Below are 23,988 nucleotides of genomic sequence, written 5' to 3' on the forward strand. Positions count from 1 at the left end.
ACTAAGGTTAAGATTCAACCCATAGAGATGCTGAGGCAGTGAGACATGGCCTTACTTGGCACTTGATAAGCATGTTGAAGAAGTCATCGCTGGGCTCCTGGGGGTCTGTGTCAACACACAGGTGGCCCAGGTTGTTATTGGTGATCCTGAGGCCGGGCAGGTTGCTGACGCTGACCCGCTGGTCATCCAGGCGACGGCTCTGGGAGCTGACGATCAGGTCAAACAGCTCCTCTGTCTGGGGCGAGGTGATGAGCGCTGGATCTGAGAGAAAAGGGAGTTGGATTATATTCCTTTACTGTAATTGACCCCCCCAAAAAATCAATGCCACACATTTCTGACTAGAGATGTCCGGCAATGTGTGCTTTGAGTGATGCATTGAGTCATGCATTGACGTGAAAGGAAGTTAATGGAAGTAATGGAATTCAGGGATCCTCATTCACATAGATTTCTCCTAGAATTTGGATTTGTACACCTTTCAAACCGAAACAGATTCACAACAGATCCTTAATGGAAGTAGTATCAGGGATCCTCTAGCTTTAGACTGTCGTAACAGCACTAATTGGCTAACCTACCTAGCATTTCATTAAGAGAGACAGCCCCTCCATTCTCGCCGTTTTCTCCGTTCTCTACATTCGGGTCGTCAAGGTGGCAGCGCTGGTCGTCCATGCGGCTGCTCTGAAACTTGCTGAGGAGGTCGAAGAAGCAGTCCTCATCAGAGGGGTCACGACTTAGCTTCTGAAACAGAGAGACATGGACGCTAAGTGATATAAGAGGCAGCACAACCCCTCATCCCACACACAATGACTCAATTGTCTCTTATATCCTTTTTATGTGGTTCATGTTTGGCTCGTGGGGCGGCAGGTAGCCTAGTGGTTAGAGCATTGGGCCAGTTACTTAAAGGTTGCTAGATCGAGTCCCCGAGCTGACAAGGTAAAAATATCTCGTTCTGCCCCTGAACAAGTCAGTTAACCCACTGCTCCTAGGCTGTAATTGTATATAAGAATTTGCTCTTAACTAACTTGCCTAGTTAAATAAAGATGAAATAAAAAATGTAAAAAAATAAAAAATTGTATTAGATGATAACTTGTTTGGGGCGAGTGGTGTTCTGGATTTTATTTAAACAGCAAGTCAAGTTGAGATCACGGTCTCCTTCTCAGATGAGAGATTGATTTCAGCCACACCCGTTGCTGACAAATGTATAAAATCGAGCACACAGCCATGCAATCTCTATAGACAAACATTCATAGTACAATGGCCTTACTGAAAAGCTTAGTGACTTTCAACGTGGCACCGTCATAGGATGCCACCTTTCCAACAAGTCAGTTCCTCAAATATCAGCCCTGCTAGAGCTGCCCCGGTCAACTGTAAGTGCAGTTATTGTGAAGTGGCTCAGCCTTGAAGTGGTAGGCCAAAAAGGCTAACAGAACGGGACCACCAAGTGCTGAAGCACTTAGCGCATACAAATTGTCTGTCCACAGTTGCAACGCTCACTACCAAGTTCCAAACTGCCTCTGGAAGCAACGTCAGCACAAGCACTATTTGTTGGGAAACAATGTTGTTGGAAAACAATGGGTTTCCATGGCCGAGCAGCCGCACACAAGCCTAAGATCACCATGTGCAATGACTCTGGAGCAGTGGAAACACGTTCTCTGAAGTGATGAATCACGTTTCACCATCTGGCAGTCCGAGGGATGAATCTGGGTTTGGTGGATGACAGGAGAACGCTACCTGACACAATGCATAGTGCCAACTGTAAAGTTCTGTGGAGGAGGAATAATGGTCTGGGACTGTTTTTCATGGTTTGGGCTAGGCCGATGGTTCGGGCTAGGAAAATCTTAACGCTACAGCATAAATTGACATTCTAGACGATTCTGTAGTTCCAACTTTGTGGCAGCAGTTTTGGGAAGGCCCTCTCCTGTTTCAGAATGACAATGCCCCCTTGCACAAAGTGAAGTCCATACAGAAATGGTTTACTGAGATCGGTGTAGAAGAACTTGACTGGACTGCACAGAGCCCTGACCGCAACCACATCGCCGGCCTAATCGCCCAACATCAGTGCCTGACCTCAATGCTCGTGGCTGAATGGAAGCAGGTCCTTGCAAAAATCTTCCAACATCTAGTGGAAAGCCTTCCCAGAAGAGTGGAGGCTGTTGATAAGCCAACTCCCATATTAATGCCCATGGTTTTGGAATGAGATGTTTGACGTGCAGGTGTCCACGTACTTTTGGTAGTGTAGATAGATAGATATCTGTATTTCTATCTATCTAATCTAAAAAGCACCTTTGGCAGCGATTACAGATGTGAGTCTTTCAGGGTAAGTCTCTAAGAGCTTTCCACACCTGCACAACAATTTCCCATTATTATTTTTAAAATACCTTCAAGCTCTGTCAAATTAGTTGTTGATAATTTCTATACAACCCCTTACAGGTTTGCAATATATTTTCAAGTAGATTTAAGTCAAAACTGTAACTCGGCCACTCCGGAACCGTCACTGCCTTCTTGGTAAGCAACTGAAGTGTATATTTGGCCTTGTGTTTTAGGTTATTGTCCTGCTGAAAGGTGAATTTGTCTCCTAGTGTCTGCTGGAAAGTAGACAACCAGATTTTCCTCTAGGATTTTGCCTGAGCTTAGCTCTATTCAGTTTATTTTTATATATGAAGAGTGGTACTCAGTGATGTGTTGTGTTACATTTACCCTTTACATAATGCTTTGAATTCAGGACATAAAGTGCATTTCTTTGACACATTTTTTGCTGTTTTACTTCAGTGCCTTTCTCTGCAGCAACTGAGTTCGGAAGGACACCTGCATCTTTGTAGTGACTGGGTGTATTGATACACCATCCAAAGTGTAGTTAACAACTTCACCATGCTTCAAAGGATATTCAATGTCTGCTTTTTTATTTTCACTCTTCTGACAAACCTTCTTTGCGAGGTATTAGAAAACCTCACTTTTTGTTGTTGAATCTGTGTTTGAAATTCACTGCTCGACTGAGGGACCTTACAGATAATTGTATGTATAGCATACAGATATGAGGTAGGCATTAGAAAATACACAGTGCGAGTCCATGCAACTTAAGCAAATTTTTACTCCTGAACTTATTTAGGCTTGCCATAACCAAGGGGTTGAATACCTACAGTATTTAGCTTTTCATTTTTTATTAATTTGTACAAATTTCTAAACACGAAATTGAACTTTGACATTCTGGGGTATTTTGTGTACGCCAAAAATCTGAATTACATTTTTAAGCCTTAAGACAATTGAGACATGGGTTGTGTGCCATTCAGAAGGTGAATGGGCAAGACAAAAGATTGAAGTGCCTTTGAACGGGGTATAGTAGTGATGCCAGGCGCACCGGTTTGTGTCAAGAACTGCAACTCTGCTGGGTTTTTCACGCTCAACAGTTTAAGGTGTGTATCAAGAATGGTCCACCACCCAAAGGACATCCAGATAACTTGACACAACTGTAGGGAAGCATTGCCCAGCATCCCTGTGGAACACTTAACACCTTGTAGAGTCCATGCCCTGACGAATTGAGGCCGTTCTGGTGGGGTGCAACTCAATATGAGGAAGCTGTTTGTGGAATGGCTATTAGTGTGATTCTCTAGTTTTAGCCCAATGCAATCATTGGCAGTACATTTATTGTTTCTACACAGTAGTGTAAAGTACCTAAGTAGAAATACTTTAAAATACTACTTAAGGAGTTTTTTGGTGTATCTGTACTGTACTAAACTCAGAAAAATAAAGAAATGTCCCCTTTTCAGGACCATGTCTTTCAAAGATAATTTGTAAAATCCAAATAACTTCACAGATCTTCATTGTAAAGGGTTTAAACACGGTTTCCCATGCTTGTTCAATGAACTATAAACAATTAATGAACATGCACCTGTGGAACGGTCGTGAAGACACTAACAGCTTACAGACAGTAGGCAATTAAGGTCACAGTTATGAACACTAAAGAGGCCTTTCTACTGATTCTGGAAAAACACCCTGCTCATCTGCGCGAACATGCCTTAGGCATGCTGCAAGGAGGCATGAGGACTGCAGATGTGGCCAGGGCAATAAATTGCAATGTCCGTACTGTAAAATGCCTAAGACAGCGCTACAGGGAGACAGGACGGACAGCTGATCGTCCTCGCAGTGGCAGACCACGTGTAACAACACCTGCACAGGATCGGTACATCTGAACATCAAACCTGCGGGACAGGTACAGGATGGCAACAACAACTTCCCGAGTTACACCAGGAACGCACAATACCTCCATCAGTGCTCAGACTGTCCGAAATAGGCTGAGAGAGGCTGGACTGAGGGCTTGTAGGCCTGTTGTAAGGCATGTCCTCCCCAGACATCACCGGCAACAACGTCGCCTATGGGCACAAACCCACCGTCGCTGGGCCAGACAGGACTGGTAAAAAGTGCTCTTCACTGAAGAGTCACAGTTTTGTCTCACCTGGGATGATGGTCGGATTTGCGTTTATCGTCGAAGGAATGAGCGTTACACCGAGGCCTGTACTCTGGAGCCGAATCGATTTGGAGGTGGAGGGTCCGTCATGGTCTGGGGCGGTGTGTCACAGCATCATCGGACTGAGCTTGTTGTCATTGCAGGCAATCTCAACAATGTGCATTACAGGGAAGACATCCTCCGCCCTCATGTGGTACCCTTCCTGACATGACCCACCAGCATGACAATGCCATCAGCCATACTGCTCGTTCTGTGCGTGATTTCCTGCAAGACAGGAATGTCCGTGTTCAACCATGGCCACCGAAGAGCCCGGATCTCAGTCCCATTGAGCACGTCTGGGACCTGTTGGATTGGAGTGTGAGGGCTAGGGCCATTCCCCCCAGAAATGTCCAGGAACTTGCAGGCGCCTTGGTGGAAGAGTGGGGTAACATCTCACAGCAAGAACTGGCAAATCTGGTACAGTCCATGAGGAGGAGATGCACTGCAGTACTTAATGCAGCTGGTGGCCACACCAGATACTGACTGTTACTATTGATTTTGACCCCCCACTTTGTTCAGGGACACATTATTCCATTTCTGTTAGTCACATGTCTGTGAAACGTTGCAGAGTTTATTTTTGTTTTTTGGCAACTTTTAGTTTACAACATTCCTAAAGAAAATAATGTACTTTTTACTCCATACATTTTCCCTGACACCCAAAAGTACTCGTTACATTCTGACAGGAAAATGGTCCAATTCACACACTTATCAAGAAAACACTGCTGGTCATCCCTACTGCATATGTACTTGCGGACTCATTAAACACAAATGCTTCGTTTGTAAATTATGTCTGGGTTATGTCTGGGTGTTAGAGTGTGCCCCATGGAAAATTCTGCTGTCTGGTTTGCTTATTATAAGGAATGTTAAAGGTTTTTTACTTTTACTTTTCATACTCAAGTATATTTTAGCAGTTCCATTTATTTTATTTTTATTTCACCTTTATTTAACCAGGTAGGCTAGTTGAGAACAAGTTCTCATTTGCAACTGCGACCTGGCCAAGATAAAGCATAGCGATTCGACACATACAACAACACAGAGTTACACATGGATTAATCCAAACATACAGTCAATAATACAGTAGAACAAAAGAAAACAAAAAGTATATGTACAGTGAGTGTAAATAAGGTAAGATAAGGGAGTTAAGGCAATAAATAGGCCATGGTGGTGAAATAATTACAATATAGCAATTTAAACACTGGAATGCAGAAGATGAATGTGCAAGTAGAGATACTGGGGTGCAAAGGAGCAAGATAAATAAATGAATACTGTATGGGGATGAGGTAGGTAGATAGATGGGCTGTTTACAGATGGGCTATGTACAGGTGCAGTGATCTGTGAGCTGCTCTGACAGCTGGTGCTTAAAGCTAGTGAGGGAGATATCATTCTCCAGCTTCAGAGATTTTTGCAGTTCGTTCCAGTCATTAGCAGAAGAGAACTGGAAGGAAAGACTACCAAAAGAGGAATTGGCTTTGGGGGTGACCAGTGAAATATACCTGCTCGAGTGCTACAAGTGGGTGCTGCTATGGTGACCAGTGAGCAAAGATAAGGCGGGGCTTTACCTAACAGAGACTTGTAGATAACCTGTAGCCAGTGGGTTTGGCGACGGGTATGACGAGTATGAAGCGAGGGCCAACCAACGAGAGCATACAGGTCGCAATGGTGGGTAGTGTATGACAAAACAGATGACACTGTGATAGACTGCATCCAGTTTGTTGAGTAGAGTGTTGGAGGCTGTTTTACAGATGACATCATCGAAGTCAAGGATCGGTAGGATGGTCAGTTTTACGAGGGTATGTTTGGCAGCATTTACTTTTGATACTTAACCAAAAACATTTAGACTTTTACTCAAGTAGCATTTTACTGGGTGACTGACTTTTACTTGAGTCATTTTATATTAAAGTATCTTAACTTTTACTCAACTATGACAATTGAGTACTTTTTCCAACACTGCCTCTACATAATTTTAACGATCTGTGTGTTGCATTAAAAATCAAGTTGTTGTTGTTTAAGTTGTTCTTAACCTTTTCCTAGCACTTTGGACACAATACGCCTTTGATACTGCCTGGAATAGCGTACTGCCTGGAATAGCGCATATGTCGCGATTTCCGCTGAAGTTGGTCCCTCTCCTTGTTCGGGCGGCGTTCGGCGGTCCAAGTCACCGACCTAATTTTCCTTTGGTTTTGTCTTGTCTTCCATCACACCTGGTTCCAATCCCATCAATTACATGTTGTGTATTCAACCCTCTGTTTCCCCTCATGTCCTTGTGGGTGATTGTTTGTTGTAAGTGCTTGTGCACGTCTGTCCTGGTGTGTGTCGGGTTATATACCCATTATTTGATTGTTCTGTTTTCCGGTGGGGTTTTTTGTTATTAAACTGCGCCGTTTGGAAACAGTTTTTGCTCTCCAACGTCTGACTTCTCTGCCGCGAGTACGCACCACTAACAGCATAACAGTGTTCTCACAATCTGACCAATTATGTCCCTCAGTGCTGAGAATGCCCTACCTAGGGTATATACCTTGGCCTAGATCTTCAAGGTTGCTCAATCTGTCACCTGACATAATGTAAAAATAAACCTTTCTTGCCCACTCTAAATTTCACATGAATAACGAAACTAGACCTTTCAAAGCTATCAACACCTCAGTGTTAATATGTTGATGAATATGTTACAAATAATGTATACTGTTATAACGAGCTAATTCCAATGTAAATATGATTATTCATCACTATTTACATCACTTTTGTTTATTTGGGTCAAACATAGCACAACCTCTTTATACAGTACACATAAATTATCCAGAATCAACATCCCTGTACTACAGTATAGCCATCTCCAATTTCCACCCTCAGGATACATTAACATGATTCTCTGCACTGAAGAAGTGTGTGATCCTGCCTCCATGTTGATGATAAATGCCTTGGCAGGTTAATGGTAGACATCAAAGGCGGTAAACCATAGGACACATCATGGATCAGTAATGGCTGATGGTGTTATTATCCCCCTGGATGTCATACCATAATGACATCCCATTATGGCACAATCAACACCAAGCATTATCGCCAAACAAATCGAACTGGATACACAACGTACAATCCCATTACGTTCTGTTAGCAAATTAGATTGACTAAACATTTGCTTTGATAATTGAAAACCTTTAAAACTCAATTTGGTGCAGCGTGATATAGACAAAGGGCAACTCACAGTGAACAAGATAACCAGAATCAGGTCAGAGACTAGAATGTTCAGTAGTACGATACAACAGTGATATTGCTATAGGCGGTCACATTTTCAGCAGCAACTTTTCTTGTGAAAACTTCATAACAAAATTAGACTACCCTTCAAACGTTGCTTTACTGGGTATTATAAATGCATTTAAATGTGTCTGACTCTCTGGCAAAGCAAGCAAAAAAATCAGACATTTAGGCTAACACTTAGTGTTGCTATCTAACTAGTCTATCATCCATCAAACAATCATTTTGATAAAGAGTATGAAGTGACTTACCACACAAGCACCTCTCTTTCCGATCTTTCCCTTTCTCTCTCTCTGAGCGCTCTCCCCTTCCCTCACTCTCCACACGCCTGACTCACTCCCCTCTCTTCCCCCACCACTCTCCTCCTTTCCACCCTTCCCTCTCTTTCCCTCACCACCTCCCTCTCTCTCTCTCTCTCTCTTCCCCTCACCACTTCCCTCTCTCTCCCCCATCTCTCATCCCCTTGTCACCATCTCTCGCTCTCTCTTTCCCTCCCTCTCTCTTCCCCTCGCCATCTCCCTCCCTCCCACCCTCTCTCCTTCCCAATTCCCTCCTCTCCATCTCCCTCTCGCCATCTCCCTCCCTCCCCCCTCTCTCCCTCTCTCCTCCCCCTCGCCAATCTCCCTCCCCTCGCCATCTCCCTCCCTCCCACTCTCTCTCTCTCTCTCCCTCTCCCTCCCTCCCACCCTCTCTCCTTCGCCTCCCCCTCTCTCCCTCGCCACCTCCCTCCCTCTTCCCCTCGCCATCTCCCTCCCTCTCCCCTCGCCACTCTCTCTCTCTCCCCTCTTCCCTCGCCAATTCCTCTCTCTCTCTCTCTGCCCTCTCTCTCCCTCTCTCTCTCCCTCCCATCTCTCTCTCTCTCCTCGCCACTCTCTCTCCTCTCTCCTCTCTCTCTCTCTCTCTCTCTCTCTCTCTCTCTCTCTCTCTCCACCTCCCTCCCTCCCCTCTCCCTCCCTCCTCTCCCTCCGCCCGCCTCCCTCTCGCCACCTCCCTCCCTCTTCCCCCGCCACCTCCTTCTCTAGCCACCTCCTTCTTCCTTCGCCAATTCTCTCCCCTCACCACCTCCCTCTCTCCCTCTTCCCCTCGCCACCTCCCTCACTCTTCCCCCTCCTCCCTCTTCCTCGCCACATCCTCCCCCCTCGCCATCTCCCTCCCTCGCCATCTCCCTCCCTCGCCACCTCCCCCTCACCATCTCCTTCTCTCGCCACCCCTCTCTTCCCCTTCCTTCCTCGCCATCCATCTCCCCTCGCCACCTCCCGCTCTCCCTCCCACCTCCCCATCTCTCCTCCTCCCGCTCGCCACCTCCCGCGCCCACCTCCCGCCACCTCCCTTCCCCTCGCCACCTCCATCTCAATCTCCATCTCTCGCCACCTCCCTCCCCTCTTCCCCTCCCGCCACCTCCCGCTCCCGCCACCTCCCGCTCGCGCCACCTCCCGCTCGCGCCACCTCCCGCTCGCGCCACCTCCCGCTCGCGCCACCTCCCTCTCTCCCCCTCGCCCTTGGCACAGGAAGCTTAATAATGGCCTCCACTTTTGCCATGAATGGTCAGACTTTTCCTTGACCCACTACCTTTCCTAGGTTGCAAGTTATGCAAGATACAGTCATACATCTTGACCCCAAGATGGCCTGCAATACTACCCTCATAAGTACAGTATCTCTTGTCGGAGTGTAACTGGAACGACAATTTGAGATACACTGGGGCCTGTAACCTTGAATAAAAGTGTCGTGGGAATACTATTTTCTCACCTCATAACGTCATCTTTGTCAAAGTAACACACTCAAACTCATTCACTGGATGTACAGTATCTCCGCAAAAAGAAGGGAGAGAGAAGCATATTTTTTCTGTTCAGTAATCAGCTGCTTCCTAAACAGTGTCAACTGTAAGGATCCTCTCTCTTTTCAGAGAGAGGATCCTTACAGGGGTCTTCAAAGGAGAGGTCAACTCAGGAGTTCTACCAAAATACAATCTGGTCTCAGAGCATTTCGTATTATTCTGTACTTAAATCTGAACACTCAATTTAGTATGATATGTTACATTTCGTGTGGTATGTATTAATTTGTGGATGACCATTAGCCAATTCACATTTGATGTTATGAAGTACAGTTAGTATTATATGTTACGAATTTGAAAAATGTCCAAAATGCTACCAATTTGTAAAACATACAATAATGCTACTAAGTTTAAGGTTAGGGTCAGCTAACATGCTAAGTAGTTGAAAAGTTGCTTATTAGCTAAAATGGGAAAGTTGTCTATGATGAGATTCGAACTTGCAACCCCAGGGTTGCTAGATGTTCTCGTTATACTCCCACCCATGCACCTCAACCAACCACCCTACTTTCCTGTTTGCCTTAAGTAAACATACTAAACAGAACATATAATATTTGTGTGTCCCAGATAACATTTACTATGTTACGTCTAGTCACTGAGACCAGGCTGCAAAGTCAGGACCACACAGAAATGTTTCAGACAGATCAAATATGGTGAGACTACTGACATCCTCCTCAAAACTAGACTTGCTCTCAGCAATCTTCTTAGACATAGCACGTGGAAAAGCACCAGCTAGGAACACTCTAGGGTATTTCTCTGATAACTCATCAGGTTCCTCTACTCTGGCACCTAACAAACAACAGAATTCACCACAACTTTCCCTCCCACCAAATCATTGCCTAAAATCAACAAGACTCCCTTCACAGGTAGGGTAGGCTTCACTCCAACGACCACGCGACCAGAAACAAGATCAGACCTGAGTTCCACATTCTACAAGCAACCCATCTCCACGCCTTGAACCAACACAGTCACCAGTTGCTGAAGTGTCAAACAAAATGAAGGACTGGGCGGCCCCAGTGTCTTCCAGTATCTTCATTGGCTGTTTAACAGCATCACCACTCTGCAGAGATACAAACCCTTCTGAAACAAAGGGTTCATTCAAATCTGATCTTGTTTAGGAGATAAACCAGTCCCAACCAGAGACTTAATGCGCTGGAGGGCTCCCACAAGAAGAAAGCTTTTTCTCTCAAAATGTTCTGTTTCAACTTAGGACAGACAGAGACAAATATGGCTTTTCTCATGGCAGTAAAGCCAAACTGGCAAATACGGATAACCAGTTCTGTCCATCCTTGTCTCTGGGTGCTCGTGGAAAAGACAAACCTTGTAGTGAGAGAGGACTTCTCTGGATAGTTTTTTTGTGTAGGGATATTAGTACTTTGTGCCCTGTTTGAAGGTATTTTTAGGTCAACACAAACTCATACTCATCTGCAAGGACTGCAGCTTTCTAAAGCATGATAACCTTGTGCTCATTAATGTAGGTAGCAACCCTTGATTCCTGGTGTTTGTGACGCTCGCTGTTTGGTGCGATGTACATCCAGTGGTGAGTGTGGGGAAACAGAGGTTACGCAGTCTGTTCTTTTGAGCTTTGATTCAGGGTCTTTACCTGACAAAGTAATGTTAAGATATATGAGTTATTCTGTTAGCGGTTTTGTGCCGAATCCACTGCAGAGTTGCAGGTGTCACGTTTATGGGCATGTTGCAGCAGTGTGTAGGAGGGAGATTCCAAGATGTGGGAAGCGTGCAGGAAGACATAGAATAGAGGAATGTGTTGCTTTAGTGGAAAACATTGTCAACTGTAGGGGTGGTTGAGGTGGCCAGGGTCAGAGAGGCAGGTTGAGGTGGCCAGGGTCAGAGAGGCAGGTTGAGGTGGCCAGGGTCAGAGGGCAGGTTGAGGTGACCAGGGTCAGAGAGGCAGGTTGAGGTGGCCAGGGTCAGAGAGGCAGGTTGAGGTGGCCAGGGTCAGAGAGGCAGGTTGAGGTGGCCAGGGTCAGAGAGGCAGGTTGAGGTGGCCAGGGTCAGAGAGGCAGGTTGATGTGGCCAGGGTCAGAGAGGCAGGTTGAGGTGGCCATGGTCAGAGAGGCAGGTTGAGGTGGCCAGGGTCAGAGAGGCAGGTTGATGTGGCCAGGGTCAGAGAGGCAGGTTGATGTGGCCAGGGTCAAAGTAGTGCAGAAGATGTCATATTCTGAGGCAGTGAAGAAAGTAGGAGCGTGGATCAAGGGTGAGGGATTCTGAGAGGACCCCTGTGAATAGTAGATCTGTGCCAGAACAGAGGGATAGGCCAATGAGTGATAAGTTTCAGTAAGGTTGGCTTCTTAGTGTTCATAGCAATGGTTATCAACTGTACTGCAGAGATGGTACTTAAGAAAATAGATGTTGTGGTGGCAGCTGCAGAAAAGTACTTGGGGATATGAGATTTCACTTCAGAAGAGTTACAGGGTGTGTTAGCGGTAGTGTCCAGTCCTCTCAGGCATGGGATAGAATCAAACAGGGATAAAGCATTGGAATAAGGTGGTGGGTTTTAATGAGGGTAGGGTAAAGGGTAAAAAAAAAAGATATACAGTCATGGCCAAAAGTTTTGTTAATGACACAAATATTAGTTTTCAAGACGTCTGCTGCCTCAGTTTGTATGGTGGCAATTTGCATATACTCCAGAATGTTATGAAGAGTGATCTGATGAATAGCAATTAATTGCAAAGTCCCTCTTTGCCATGCAAATGACCTGAACCCCCCAAAAAACATTTCTACTGCATTTCAGCCCTGCCACAAAAGGACCAGCTGACATCATGTCAGTGATTCTCTCGTTACCACAGGTGTGAGTGTTGACGAGGACAAGGCTAGAGATCACTCTGTCATGCTGATTGAGTTCGAATAACAGACTGGAGGCTTCAAAAGGAGGGTGGTGCTTGGAATCATTGTTCTTCCTCTGTCAACCATGGTTACCTGCAAGGAAACACGTGCCGTCATCATCGCTTTGCACAAAAAGGGCTTCACAGGCAAGGATATTGCTGCCAGTAAGATTACACCTAAATCAACCATTTATCGGATCATCAAGAACTTCAAGGAGAGCGGTTCAATTGTTGTGAAGAAGGCTTCAGGGCGCCCAAGAATGTCCAGCAAGCGCCAGGACCATCTCCTAAAGTTGATTCAGCTGCGGGGTCGGGGCACCACCAGTACAGAGCTTGCTCAGGAATGGCAGCAGGCAGGTGTAAGTGCATCTGCACGCACAGTGAGGCAAAGACTTTTGGAGGATGGCCTGGTGTCAAGAAGGGCAGCAAAGAAGCTACTTCTCTCCAGGAAAAACATCAGGGACAGACTGATATTCTGCAAATGGTACAGGGATTGGACTGTTGAGGACTGGGGTAAAGTCATTTTCTCTGATGAATCCCCTATCCGTTTGTTTGGGGCATCAGGAAAAAAGCTTGTCCAGAGAAGATAAGGTGAGCACTACCATCAGCCTTGTGTCATGCCATCAGTAAAGCATCCTGAGACCATTCATGTGTGGGGTTGCTTCTCAGCCAAGGGAAAAGGCTCACTCACAATTCTGCCTAAGAGCACAGCCATGAATCAAGAATGGTACCAACATGTCCTCAGACAGCAACTTCTCCCAACCATCCAGGAACAGTTTGGTGATGAACAATGCCTTTTCCAGCAGCATTTTTTGTGGAAATTAATATTTGTGTCATTCAAAACTTTTGTCCACGACTGTACACACACACACACACACACACACACACACACACACAAATATATATACACAGTTGAAGTCTGAAGTTTACATACACGTAGATTGGAGTCATTAAAACTAGTTTTTCAACTACTCCACAAATGTCTGTTTAACAAACTACAGTTTTGGCCAGTCAGTATGGACATCTACTTTGTGCATGACAAGTAAGTTTGCCAACAATTGTTTAGAGACAGATTATTTCACTGTATCACAATTCCAGTGGGTCAGAAGTTTACATACACTAAGTTGACTGTGCATTTAAACAGCTTGGAAAATTCTAGAAAATTATTTCATGGCCTTAGAAGCTTCCGATAGGCTAATTGACATCATATGAGTCAATTGGAGGTGTACCTGTGGATGTATTTCAAGGCCTACCTTCATACTCAGTGCCTTGTTGCTTGACATCATGGGAAAATCAAAAGAAATTAGGAAAGACCTCAGAAAAAAACATGTAGACCTCCACAAGTCTAGTTCATCCTTGGGAGCAATTTCCAAATGCCTGAAGCTACCACGTTCATCTCTACCATCAATAGTACGCAAGTATAAACACCATGGGACCACGCAGCCATCATACCACTCAGGAAGGTGACGCATTCTGTCTCCTAGAGATGAACGTACTTTGGTGCGAAAAGTGCTAATCAATCCCAGAACAACAGCAAAGGACCTTGTGAAGATGCTGGAGGAAACAGGTACAAAAGTATCTATATCCACAGTAAAACGAGTCCTATATCGAAATATCCTGAAAGGCCCTCAGCAAGGAAAAAGCCAGTGCTCCAAAACTGCCATAAAAAAGCCAGACTACGGTTTGCAACTGCACATGGGGACATTGTACTTTTTGGAGAAATACCCTCTGGTCTGATGAAACAAAAATATAACTGTTTCGCCATAATGACCATCATTATGTTTGGAGGAAAAAGGGGGATGCTTGCAACCCGAAGAACACCATCCCAACTGTGAAGCACGTGGGTGGCAGCATCATGTTGTGGGGGTACTTTGCTGCAGGAGGGACTGTTGCACTTCACAAAATAGATGGCATCATGAGGACGGAAAATGATGTGGATATATTAAAGCAACATCTCAAGACATCAAGTCAGGAAGTTAAAGCTTGGTCGCAAATGGGTCTTCAAATGGCCAATGACCCCAAGCATACTTCCAAAGTTGTAGCAAAATGGCTTAAGGACAACTAAGTGAAGGTATTGGAGTGGCCATCACAAAGCCCTGACCGCAATCGTATAGAAAATTTGTGGGCAGAACTGAAAAAGCGTGTGCGAGTAAGGAGGCCTACAAACCGGACTCAGTTACACCAGCTCTTGTCAGGAGGAATGGGCCAAATTTACCCAACTTATTGTGAGAAGCTTGTGGAAGGCCAACTGAAATGTTTGACCCAAGTTAAACAATTTAAAGTCAATGCTACCAAATACTAATTGAGTGTCTGTAAACTTCTGACCCACTGGGAATGTGATGAAAGAAATGCTGAAATAAATTATTCTCTACTATTATTCTGACATTTTGCATTCTAAAAATAAAGTGGTGATTTTAATCAAGTTAATTTTCCATGGCAAGCCATTCTTAAAATTAAGTGGTGATCCTAAAACAGGGAATTTTTACTAGGATTAAATGTCAGGAACTGTGAAAACCTGAGTTTAAATGTATATGGCTAAGGTGTATGTAAACTTCCGACTTCAACTGTATAATTGTTTGTTTGTATACATGTACAGTTGAAGTCACACACCTTTTTACTACATTTAATCATAGTAAAAATTCCCTGTTTTAGGATCACCACTTTATTTTAAGAATGTGAAATGTCAGAATAATAGTAGAGAGAATGATTTATAGCAGCTTATATATATTTTTTTTCACAAAGTGTAATGAATTTATACTATAGTTCAGTTGGGGGTGGCAATGCAACATATTGGATGCCAACCACCATTTAGCTCCACCAAAGAAAAATATTCTAATCTGTGTGTGCCACACCCAAACAGAACCAACCAAAAACAGAATCCAGAGAAAAACCAGACTGTAACAAAGACCTTTTCAACTCGCATTTTTTTTTGAAGAACAACTTGTGACCTGGTGTGAAACAAATAGACCAAAGTTCAAATACCATTTTTATTGACCTTATTTCTGTAGACAAGAGAAAGATTAGCCAGATGAAGTCCACTTTGTCTCCATTTCAACCCCAAATTGCACAACCGCTATTTTATTCAGTCATTAAATAACAGGCTTCCTTCATACAATGGCTTCCTCGCCCTTTTCCATGGCAAGCCACTGATTGCAACAATTAACAGCATCACAGAACCGGGACGCATGCCAAGTGACAGCAAAGCACAACCGCTTTGGCTGACGCTGGTCGAGGATGCCCTAAGGATAACGGAAGCACAAAGGAATATTGTTGTGAACAATCTAGAGCAGTCAGAAAGGCCTGCAGGTTTACTTTGTGTTAGTCCTGGACGTTGATTTATTCTGACGCCATCAGACACAGCACTCCTGTCTCTACCAGGAATTAACCTGGAGATCTAGATTGTCCAATAACCCTCATTAAATCACATCATGTCTCACCTATGGCACTTTCCCTTGCCTCTATAATCATGATGTAAATCTCAGACTAAAGGTGCAAAGATGCAAGGACCCTACAGGCTTCAGAAGCGTCTTCCTGACCACCAGCTTTAGTGCGCTAATCACATTTATTTCATTTTATCCGTCAGGTTAACTTCCATTGATTTTTTAAAAGGCTTCCATTCCTAAAATGCAGAGAGGAAACTGAAGCTTGACTCGGTAGATAATGCCTTTCAGTAAAACACTTTGATACTAGGAGGAAAGTGTCAGATTTAATTAGGGCTTCAAGGAGATACAAGCTACTCAAGAGGTGCTATCGCTACCGTCTCCTAAAGCTAACACGCTTCAAGCCATTGTGTCTCTGAGCCCATTATAGAACTAGGCTACACATTGAAAACAAAAGTCTTTGTAACTGATGCCTTTTAGTGGAGCTGACATAGGGATGAGTTTGACCATTCTAATTTCCTCTGGTATACTCTCCACGTTAATTAAATTAACATGACTAGTAAACACCAGGTGCATGTTGTTGTTATGCAGGGATATAATGAGGAAGTGAAGTTATACAGTGCATTCAGAAAGTATTCAGACCCCTTGACTTTTTCCACAATTTGTTACGTTACAACCTTTTTCTAAAATTGATTAAGTTGTTTTTCCCCTCATTTACACATAATGACAAGGCAAAATCAGGTTTTCAGAATATTTTGCACATATATTAAAAATAACAAAAGGAAATATCAAATTTACATAAGCATTCAGACACTTTACTCAGTACTTTGTTGTAGCACCTTTGGCAGTGATTACAGCCTCGAGTCTTCTTTAGTATGACGCTACAAGCTTGGCACACCTGTATTTGGGGAGTTTCTCCCATTCTTCTCTGCAGATCCTTTCAAGACCTGTCAGGTTGGATGGGGAGCGTTGTGGCACAGCTATTTTCAGGTCTCTGTAGAGATGTTCGATCGGGTTCAAGTCCGGGCTCGGGCTGGGCCACTCAAGGACATTCAGAGACTTGTCCCGAAGCCACTCCTGCATTGTCTTGGCTGTGTACTTAGGGTTGTTGTCTTGTTGGAAGGTATATGTTCTCCCCAGTCTGAGGTCCTCAGCGCTCTGGAGCAGGTATTAATCAAGTACTCTACTTTGTACTTTGCTCTGTTCATCTTTCCCTCGATCCTGACTAGTCTCCCAGTCCCTGTCGCTGAAAAACATCCCCACAGCATGATGATGCCACCACCATGCTTCACCGTAGGGATGGTGCCAGGTTTCCTCCAGACGTGACACTTGGCATTCAGGCCAAAGCGTTCAATCTTGGTTTCATCAGACCAGAGAATCTTGTTTCACATGGTCTGAGAGTCTTTAGGTGCCTTTTGGAAAACTCCAAGCTGGCTGTCATGTGCCTTATACTGAGGAGTGGCGTCTGTCCACTCTACCATAAAGGCCTGATTGGTAGAGTGCTGCAGAGATGGTCGTCCTTCTGGAAGGTTCTCCCATCGCCACAGAGGAACTCCTCCGATTGCTCAGTGTGACCAGGCGGCCAGCTCTAGGAAGAGACTTGGTGGCTCCAAACTTATTCCATTTAAGAATGATGGAGGCCACTATGTTCTTGGGGACCTTCAATGCTGCAGAATTGTTTTGCTACCCTTCTCAGATCTGTGCCATATCACAAATCCTGTCTTGGAGCTCTACGGGCAATTCCTTTGACCTCATAGCTTGGTTTTTGCTCTGACATGCTCTGTAAACTGTGGGACCTTATATAGACTGGTATTTGCCTTTCCAAATTATGTCCAATCAATTGAATTTACTACAGTTGGACTCCAATCAAGGTGTAGAAACATCTCAAGGATGATCAATGGAAAAATTATGCACTGGTTAACTACGTTTTTGCAAGAGGCATCACTGCAGTCCCTGGTTGGAATCCAGGCTGCATCATATCCGGCCGTGATTGGGAGTCCCATAGGGCGGCGCACAATTGGCACAGCGTCGTCCGGTTTGGCCGGGGTAGGCCGTCATTGTAAATAATAATTTGTTCTTAACCAACTTGCCTAGTTAAATAATGGTTAAATAAATATTGAAAATTAAAATATGGCTACTCACCGGAGGCGGGACTTGGACTGTGATTTCATCGGCGTCCACAGGGGAGTCAAACCACTGCCTCTCATCTGAGGACTGGCTGTCGGGGTAGCCCTTCCCTCTACTTGGCTGAGACTGCTGACTCTTGGATCTCCGAGATATACTGTCCAATTCCTGGCTGTCTCCATTCTGCAGGGATACCATTGGATTTTCATTGATTTTACATGTGTATGTTGTCATTTTATAAAATGTCAGAAATTAGGTGAGAAAACGAAATCTCAATGAATCAAAAAAATGACTGTTTTTACCTTATCTGACGAGTACTTCCACAGTTCGACACTGTCCATACTGTTTCTCTTGGTAATTTTGGGTCTGGCTCCTAGAACAAAGAGGAGAGCAAAAGAGGACATCAAAGCATAAGATACCCTTTGTAAAGTTGTCAATGGACGGTTTAGTGTGTTTGGATGGTTTAGTCCTTTAGTACTGTAATAAATGGGGGGACAGTATTGCCCTGAGGGGGGCTTTAACCCGGGTCACCTGACCCAAGACAAACACCCTATCCACAATCCCACTTCAGAGACATAGAAACACACTAATCAAGGCTAGGATCGTTAAAGTATGTACAGGTATTTCATAAATATTGTGGCAGTGGGCAGGCAGAGGTGAGAGGAGTGGTGATTGAGGGGAGATATCTGGGCAGTCCGTTGGCTTCACCCCTGGGCCTTATGTGGACTTCCTGCCCCAAAGAAGAAAGACTAACTTGTTAAGCCAGGGAGTGTTTGGGGATAAAAGGGGGAAGCAACATTCATAACGGGGCAGAGTAGGAGAGAACCAAGAGCGTTATGAAGAGTGGGAGAAGACAGAATACTATGTGTGAGATTACACTTTGTGACCTGGACTGTCGGACTAACCCCCTTGTGTACCGGACCGGATTGGCTGTGGACCCGAGTGTGCGGATTACCCCTGGAAAAGGGAACTGACAAAGGGAATGGCTTGTGGACTGTTCGGTGATTGGTGAATTCCCCCTTCTTTCCCCGTGTATGAAAATCCCTAATAAACTTCCCCTTTGCATTCTATTTGTGCCTGGTTTGTTAATGACCTTAGTGACGTGGAAACCCCACACCCTTGATCTTAATACAATATGTATTCATTGCTGATTGAATCTGGATGATCAGCACAATCTATTAATACATGTAATCTAAAATGTAATCTATGTAATCCCTGAAAAATATTTATTTTGAGGACCATAAACAAACAATAACTAGTAATGCTGCATACTCCAAGAAAAGGTCAAAATCTCACCTTTCTGGTAAAAAAATAGTTATACATTGCTGAGGTGTAGACACTTGAGGACACAAGCTCAAGTACAGATATGAAACTACAAAATATTTTATGACGTATTTCCTATTCAACAAAACTCTAAGGATACGGCTTGAATTGACATGTTTTATAAATATAGCATCATAAAATGATTAAACCACTATAAGATTCCGTATAACTCTAAAATACATATTTGTATGTTTAGTGTTAGAGAAAATGTGCATATTTTCTAAAGTTCTCTCTTGATCTGCTCCCACAACTGCGAACGTCACACATAGCTCTAGCTCGGCTTCCTGAACTCGTTAAGAACTTGCCTTTCATCTCATATTAAACAGTCTTTTTTTGTTTAATCTATGAATTATTTTATCTCTGAATGTGCTACTTAGATTTCACATCCTACCTCTCACAGTCCATGGGAACCAGTACTAACGCTACCAGGGCTGCCCCGATTCTGATCTACGGTGGCCATAGATCCATTTATAAGCAAAAATGTCAGTCGGAACCGGTACCAGAACCACACGAGTCCCCTAGACAAGGGACTTTACATCTAAAGAGGTTTAAACTGTTTAAAAAATAGTTTACAAACCCCTTATAAAAGGGTGCAATAACATTATCTTACCAATGTCTCTAACATTGATGTATTACACAAGGTTCTGTAGGATGACCATTCAAAATCTACATTGTTCAACCGATAAACCTATATAAACATAAAACCAAAACACATATCTAGACTGTTTCCCATACAGCTCAAATAGATGGTCTTGTGATGCGTGGTGAGGACGCGGTTCAGTCAGACAGCCAAGTAAAAAGACTGTGGTTAACGGGCCCTTTACGAGCCATGAACCCATAGGGAATGTTGGGCCAGTGTGTGAGCTGGACGGCCTGCACTGAGATGTGTAGGGCTGGCACAATTATTGTATAATTGTGTAACCGACAATAACTGTGAATTTTTAAAAAATGATCTTCATAATCATCTTACTACATTTATTTTTGAGGAAGGGGGAATCAACTTTATATTGAAGTAGATATAGTTTACCTAATATGAGTCTGTCATTTGAAGTGGTTAGAGTTGGTAATCATTTTACGAGCAGAACGGTCTGGAAGAGAAGCATCATTTCCAAAAGTTCCAAGCGGTTAAAACCATTTGTTTTTGAGATAGGGGTGTCATCAGGGCTGTGTTGTATTTATTACAAGCTCACAACATTTTTCAACAAAAATGAAAATTGACAATAACCGTACCATTTGCATGACAATCGTTACCCAAAAATCCACAAACGTCACAGCCCTACCGATGTACCCTGTATGTCCATTTCTGCAGTCCACTTCTACGTAGATAGAACAAGCATGAGATCTATCAGTCATGTGACACTTGGAAAGTAAAAAAATAAAACACTATGTATTTGGTTGTATCGTTAGCTATAGAATTGTTTGGATTGGATTAGCAATTACATTTAGAAAGTTATGTTATTATCATTATTCTGAACATTTGTATTTTTGCTTCATGATATGACCAATAGATGATTTTAACCATGTGGCTGGGGCCTAAATCTTCAAAACTTGACATCTCTATTTTCATTGTGTTTCTGTTATGTGCATCAGAGAACCCATCTGTGTATTTGTTTGGAGGGGAAAATGTAATGCTTGATGATTACCATCACTCACTCTACACCGTGCCCAAGTGTACACAACCAAATATTTTGTTGTCATACATGGTCTGTGTTATGTCCGTCTGGACTGGGACATAATCACCATCCCAAATCTATCTACACTGGTTTCCTTCGGCTCTCACGTATCCAGTGTATGGACTCACTGAAGGCCTAGTTATCTCAGACATGCACATCTAGGGCCCGATTCAGATTTAGGAAATGTACATCTTTCCTTTGCACTTCAGTAGTTGGGATTCAGATTTACAGTATGGAGGTGCGTAACAGACTTTGCAGGAGTGGTTCCCTTGCGCACGTTGAATACATTTAATTAAATTGCTGAAAACCCTCCCACTTGCTGGCCAACAGATTTTCTCATGGAGTTTTCATTCAATAGGGTTTTCAGTACATTAATTTAAAGACACCCCTTTAAATTTGGTGTACCTTTTAATAAAACATAGTTCAACAGACTCACAAAACTTTACACAAAAAAATGTTTGCTGAATTAGAAATAGTGATTTGATTCCCCCTGAAAGTTGCCATATTCAATTGTTCAATCCATAAAATATTGGAAGGTGAGAAAAGTGTACAATAGCGGTTGAACAGTAGTCCTATACATCTACCATAATAATCCTCAATAATCATGGAACTTTGACAACGGTCCAGTCGTGGTGGACCGTGCAGTTTTGAACTTACGAATGTTTTGCGTTCCATCATGATTCAAATAGACTACAAGTCCCAAATTACTGCACATCTTATAATACGTTAACCTAATATGATCCACTATTGCTAGAGATCCTAAAGAAAAACTACACAAACATGACAGAGGCATGAACAGTAAAATAACAACGTAATTGAATTATGTAATATGTAAGGAAACTAACACTAATGTCACTGACAGTTGTAAATGTATGTGGGTATAACTGACAGTTACTACCGATAGAGGCTAATATTTAACATGATACAAATTGGTTTTTTTTAAACTGAAAACTCTGGACATATAATTAAAACATTGTAGAAATCATAAATCAAACTGGTAGGTTTGGTGCTATACTGTCATTTGCTCATGGCTACAGAAGCTGATAGCTTGGGTCCCCCAATTTCATCCCAAGTTGTAAGGCCAGCATAATCATAAACTTCACTGTGGAAAAGGTGAAACAGTCTGTTGATATGCTTCAGTTTGCTGCCATATGACTTGTTTCACATTTGTCTCCAGCAATCATAAGGTAAAATATATCTAAAACAATTGTAATTTATATTTGCAATCCCCTTATCCAAAAGGCTTACTCATTTACCTAGCTCTTATCGATAGTTCTTATGAATTTATAAATTACAGTTTATGGAGAATGCTGTTATTTCTATCGGAAAAAATAAAGTAGATGTTGTTCCACTTGGAACTGACAGGTTGCTCAACCTTACTACATCTTTTCATCATGTGTAAATGTGATGAAATTATGAGGGAATTAAATCAAGGACAGAATATCTGAAGACACACTGCCACACCTTGTTTTTTTAATCTCCACCCTAAATTAATAGCAAGTTAATAGCAAGGTCAGAAAATGCGTAGAGAGAAAAGTGCATTAAAAAGGGAATTATTTACGGTGGCTTAACTCAGCTTTTATCAGATATAAAATATCTGAAAAGTTACATTAGGAAAATGATTACTTTGTAATCTGAATATTTTCCTTGGTGCCCCGACTTCCTAGTTAATTACAGTTACATGATTAATCAGTTTAATCACGTAATACTAATTACAGAGAATCTTTGATAAAACTAAAAGTCTTCAATTTAATGATAGTTGAGACACAACAATGGGTTAACTTATTTCCTTTATTCTTGGTGACTTCAACCTCCCGATGTCTGCCTTTGATTTATTTATTTCCAAATCTCTCTTTCCCCTCCTTGGTTTTTGACCTAACCCTTTCCCAATCCCCTCCAACTCACAAGGCAGGCAATACGCTTGACCTCATCTTTACTAGAGGCTTCTAGCCTACTAATCTCATTGCAACCCCCCTGCAGTTCTCTGATCACTCATTTGTTTCCTTTTCTGTCACCCTTTCCTCCAACCTTAACAACTCAGATGGTCATGCGCTGTTGCAATCTTCACTTTCTCTCTCCCAGCACTCTCTCCTTTTCTATTCTATCATCTCTCCGTTCTGCTAAATCCTTCTCCCTCCCGTCTCCCGATTCTGCCTCTTTGACCCTACTCTCATCCCTTTCCGCATCCTATGACTCACACTGTCCCCTTTCCTCCTGTCTTGCTCGGCCCTCCACTCCTGCTCAGTGGCTGAGTGATCCATTGTGAGCTTACAGAACAGGGCTGCTGGCAGCTGAGCGGAAATGGAGCAAAACAAAACTTCTGGAGGACCTATCATCCTTTCACTCCCTCCTCTCTACCTTCTCTTCCTCTGTATCCACTGCTAAAGCCATTTTCTACCACTCTAAATTTCAAGCTTCTGCCTCTAAACCTAGGAAACTATTTTCTACCTTATCCTCTCTCCTTAACCCTCCACCCTTCCCTCCTCCCTGTCTGCAGTCGACTTTGTCAATCACTTTGAAAAGAAGGTTGACAACATCCGCTACTCAATCACCTATTGAGTCCACTGGTCTCACTCACACAATACTACGCCTTGACCTCTTTCTCCCCTCTCTCTCTCTCCAGATGACATCCTGTGACTAGTGAGGTCTGGCTGCCCGACAACCTGCCCGTTCGACCCTATCCCCTTCTCCAGACCATCTCTGGAGACCTTCTCCCATTCCTCACTTCCCTTATCAGCTCATCCCTGACCACTGGCTGTGTCCCCTCTGACTTCAAAATGGCCATAGTTGCTCCCCTCGTAAAGAAACCAACACTCGACTCATTGGATGTCAAAAACTATAGACATGTAGCACTTGAGCGTGCTGTCTCTGATCAACTTTCTCGTTATCTCTCAGAACAATCTTCTTGACCCTAACCGCTGACTTCGACATGGTAAACCATCAGATCCTCCTTTCCACCCTCTCAGGGCTAGGCATCTCAGGCTCTGCACACTCTTTGATTGCATCCTACCTGCCAGGCTGCTCCTACTAGGTGACGTGGAGAGGATCTGTGTCTGCACCACAGACT

General features: G+C 43.5%; 1 protein-coding gene across 2 annotated transcripts in view; it reads right to left on the reverse strand.

Moving 5' to 3' along the window:
- LOC112231016 (G-protein-signaling modulator 1) overlaps positions 1-23,988 on the reverse strand; it is a 63,230-nt gene that overhangs the window by 4,021 nt on the left and 35,221 nt on the right. For both annotated transcript variants that reach the window (XM_024397510.2, XM_042311128.1), the window contains exons 10-13: positions 18,228-18,298; positions 17,944-18,108; positions 573-735; positions 56-261 (exon numbers count right to left, since the gene is read on the reverse strand). In XM_024397510.2, the coding sequence (XP_024253278.1) occupies positions 56-261; positions 573-735; positions 17,944-18,108; positions 18,228-18,298 (605 nt within the window). The remainder of the gene's footprint in view (positions 1-55; positions 262-572; positions 736-17,943; positions 18,109-18,227; positions 18,299-23,988) is intronic.

Source organism: Oncorhynchus tshawytscha, linkage group LG33, assembly GCF_018296145.1.
Source record: "Oncorhynchus tshawytscha isolate Ot180627B linkage group LG33, Otsh_v2.0, whole genome shotgun sequence".
NCBI lineage: Eukaryota > Metazoa > Chordata > Actinopteri > Salmoniformes > Salmonidae > Oncorhynchus > Oncorhynchus tshawytscha.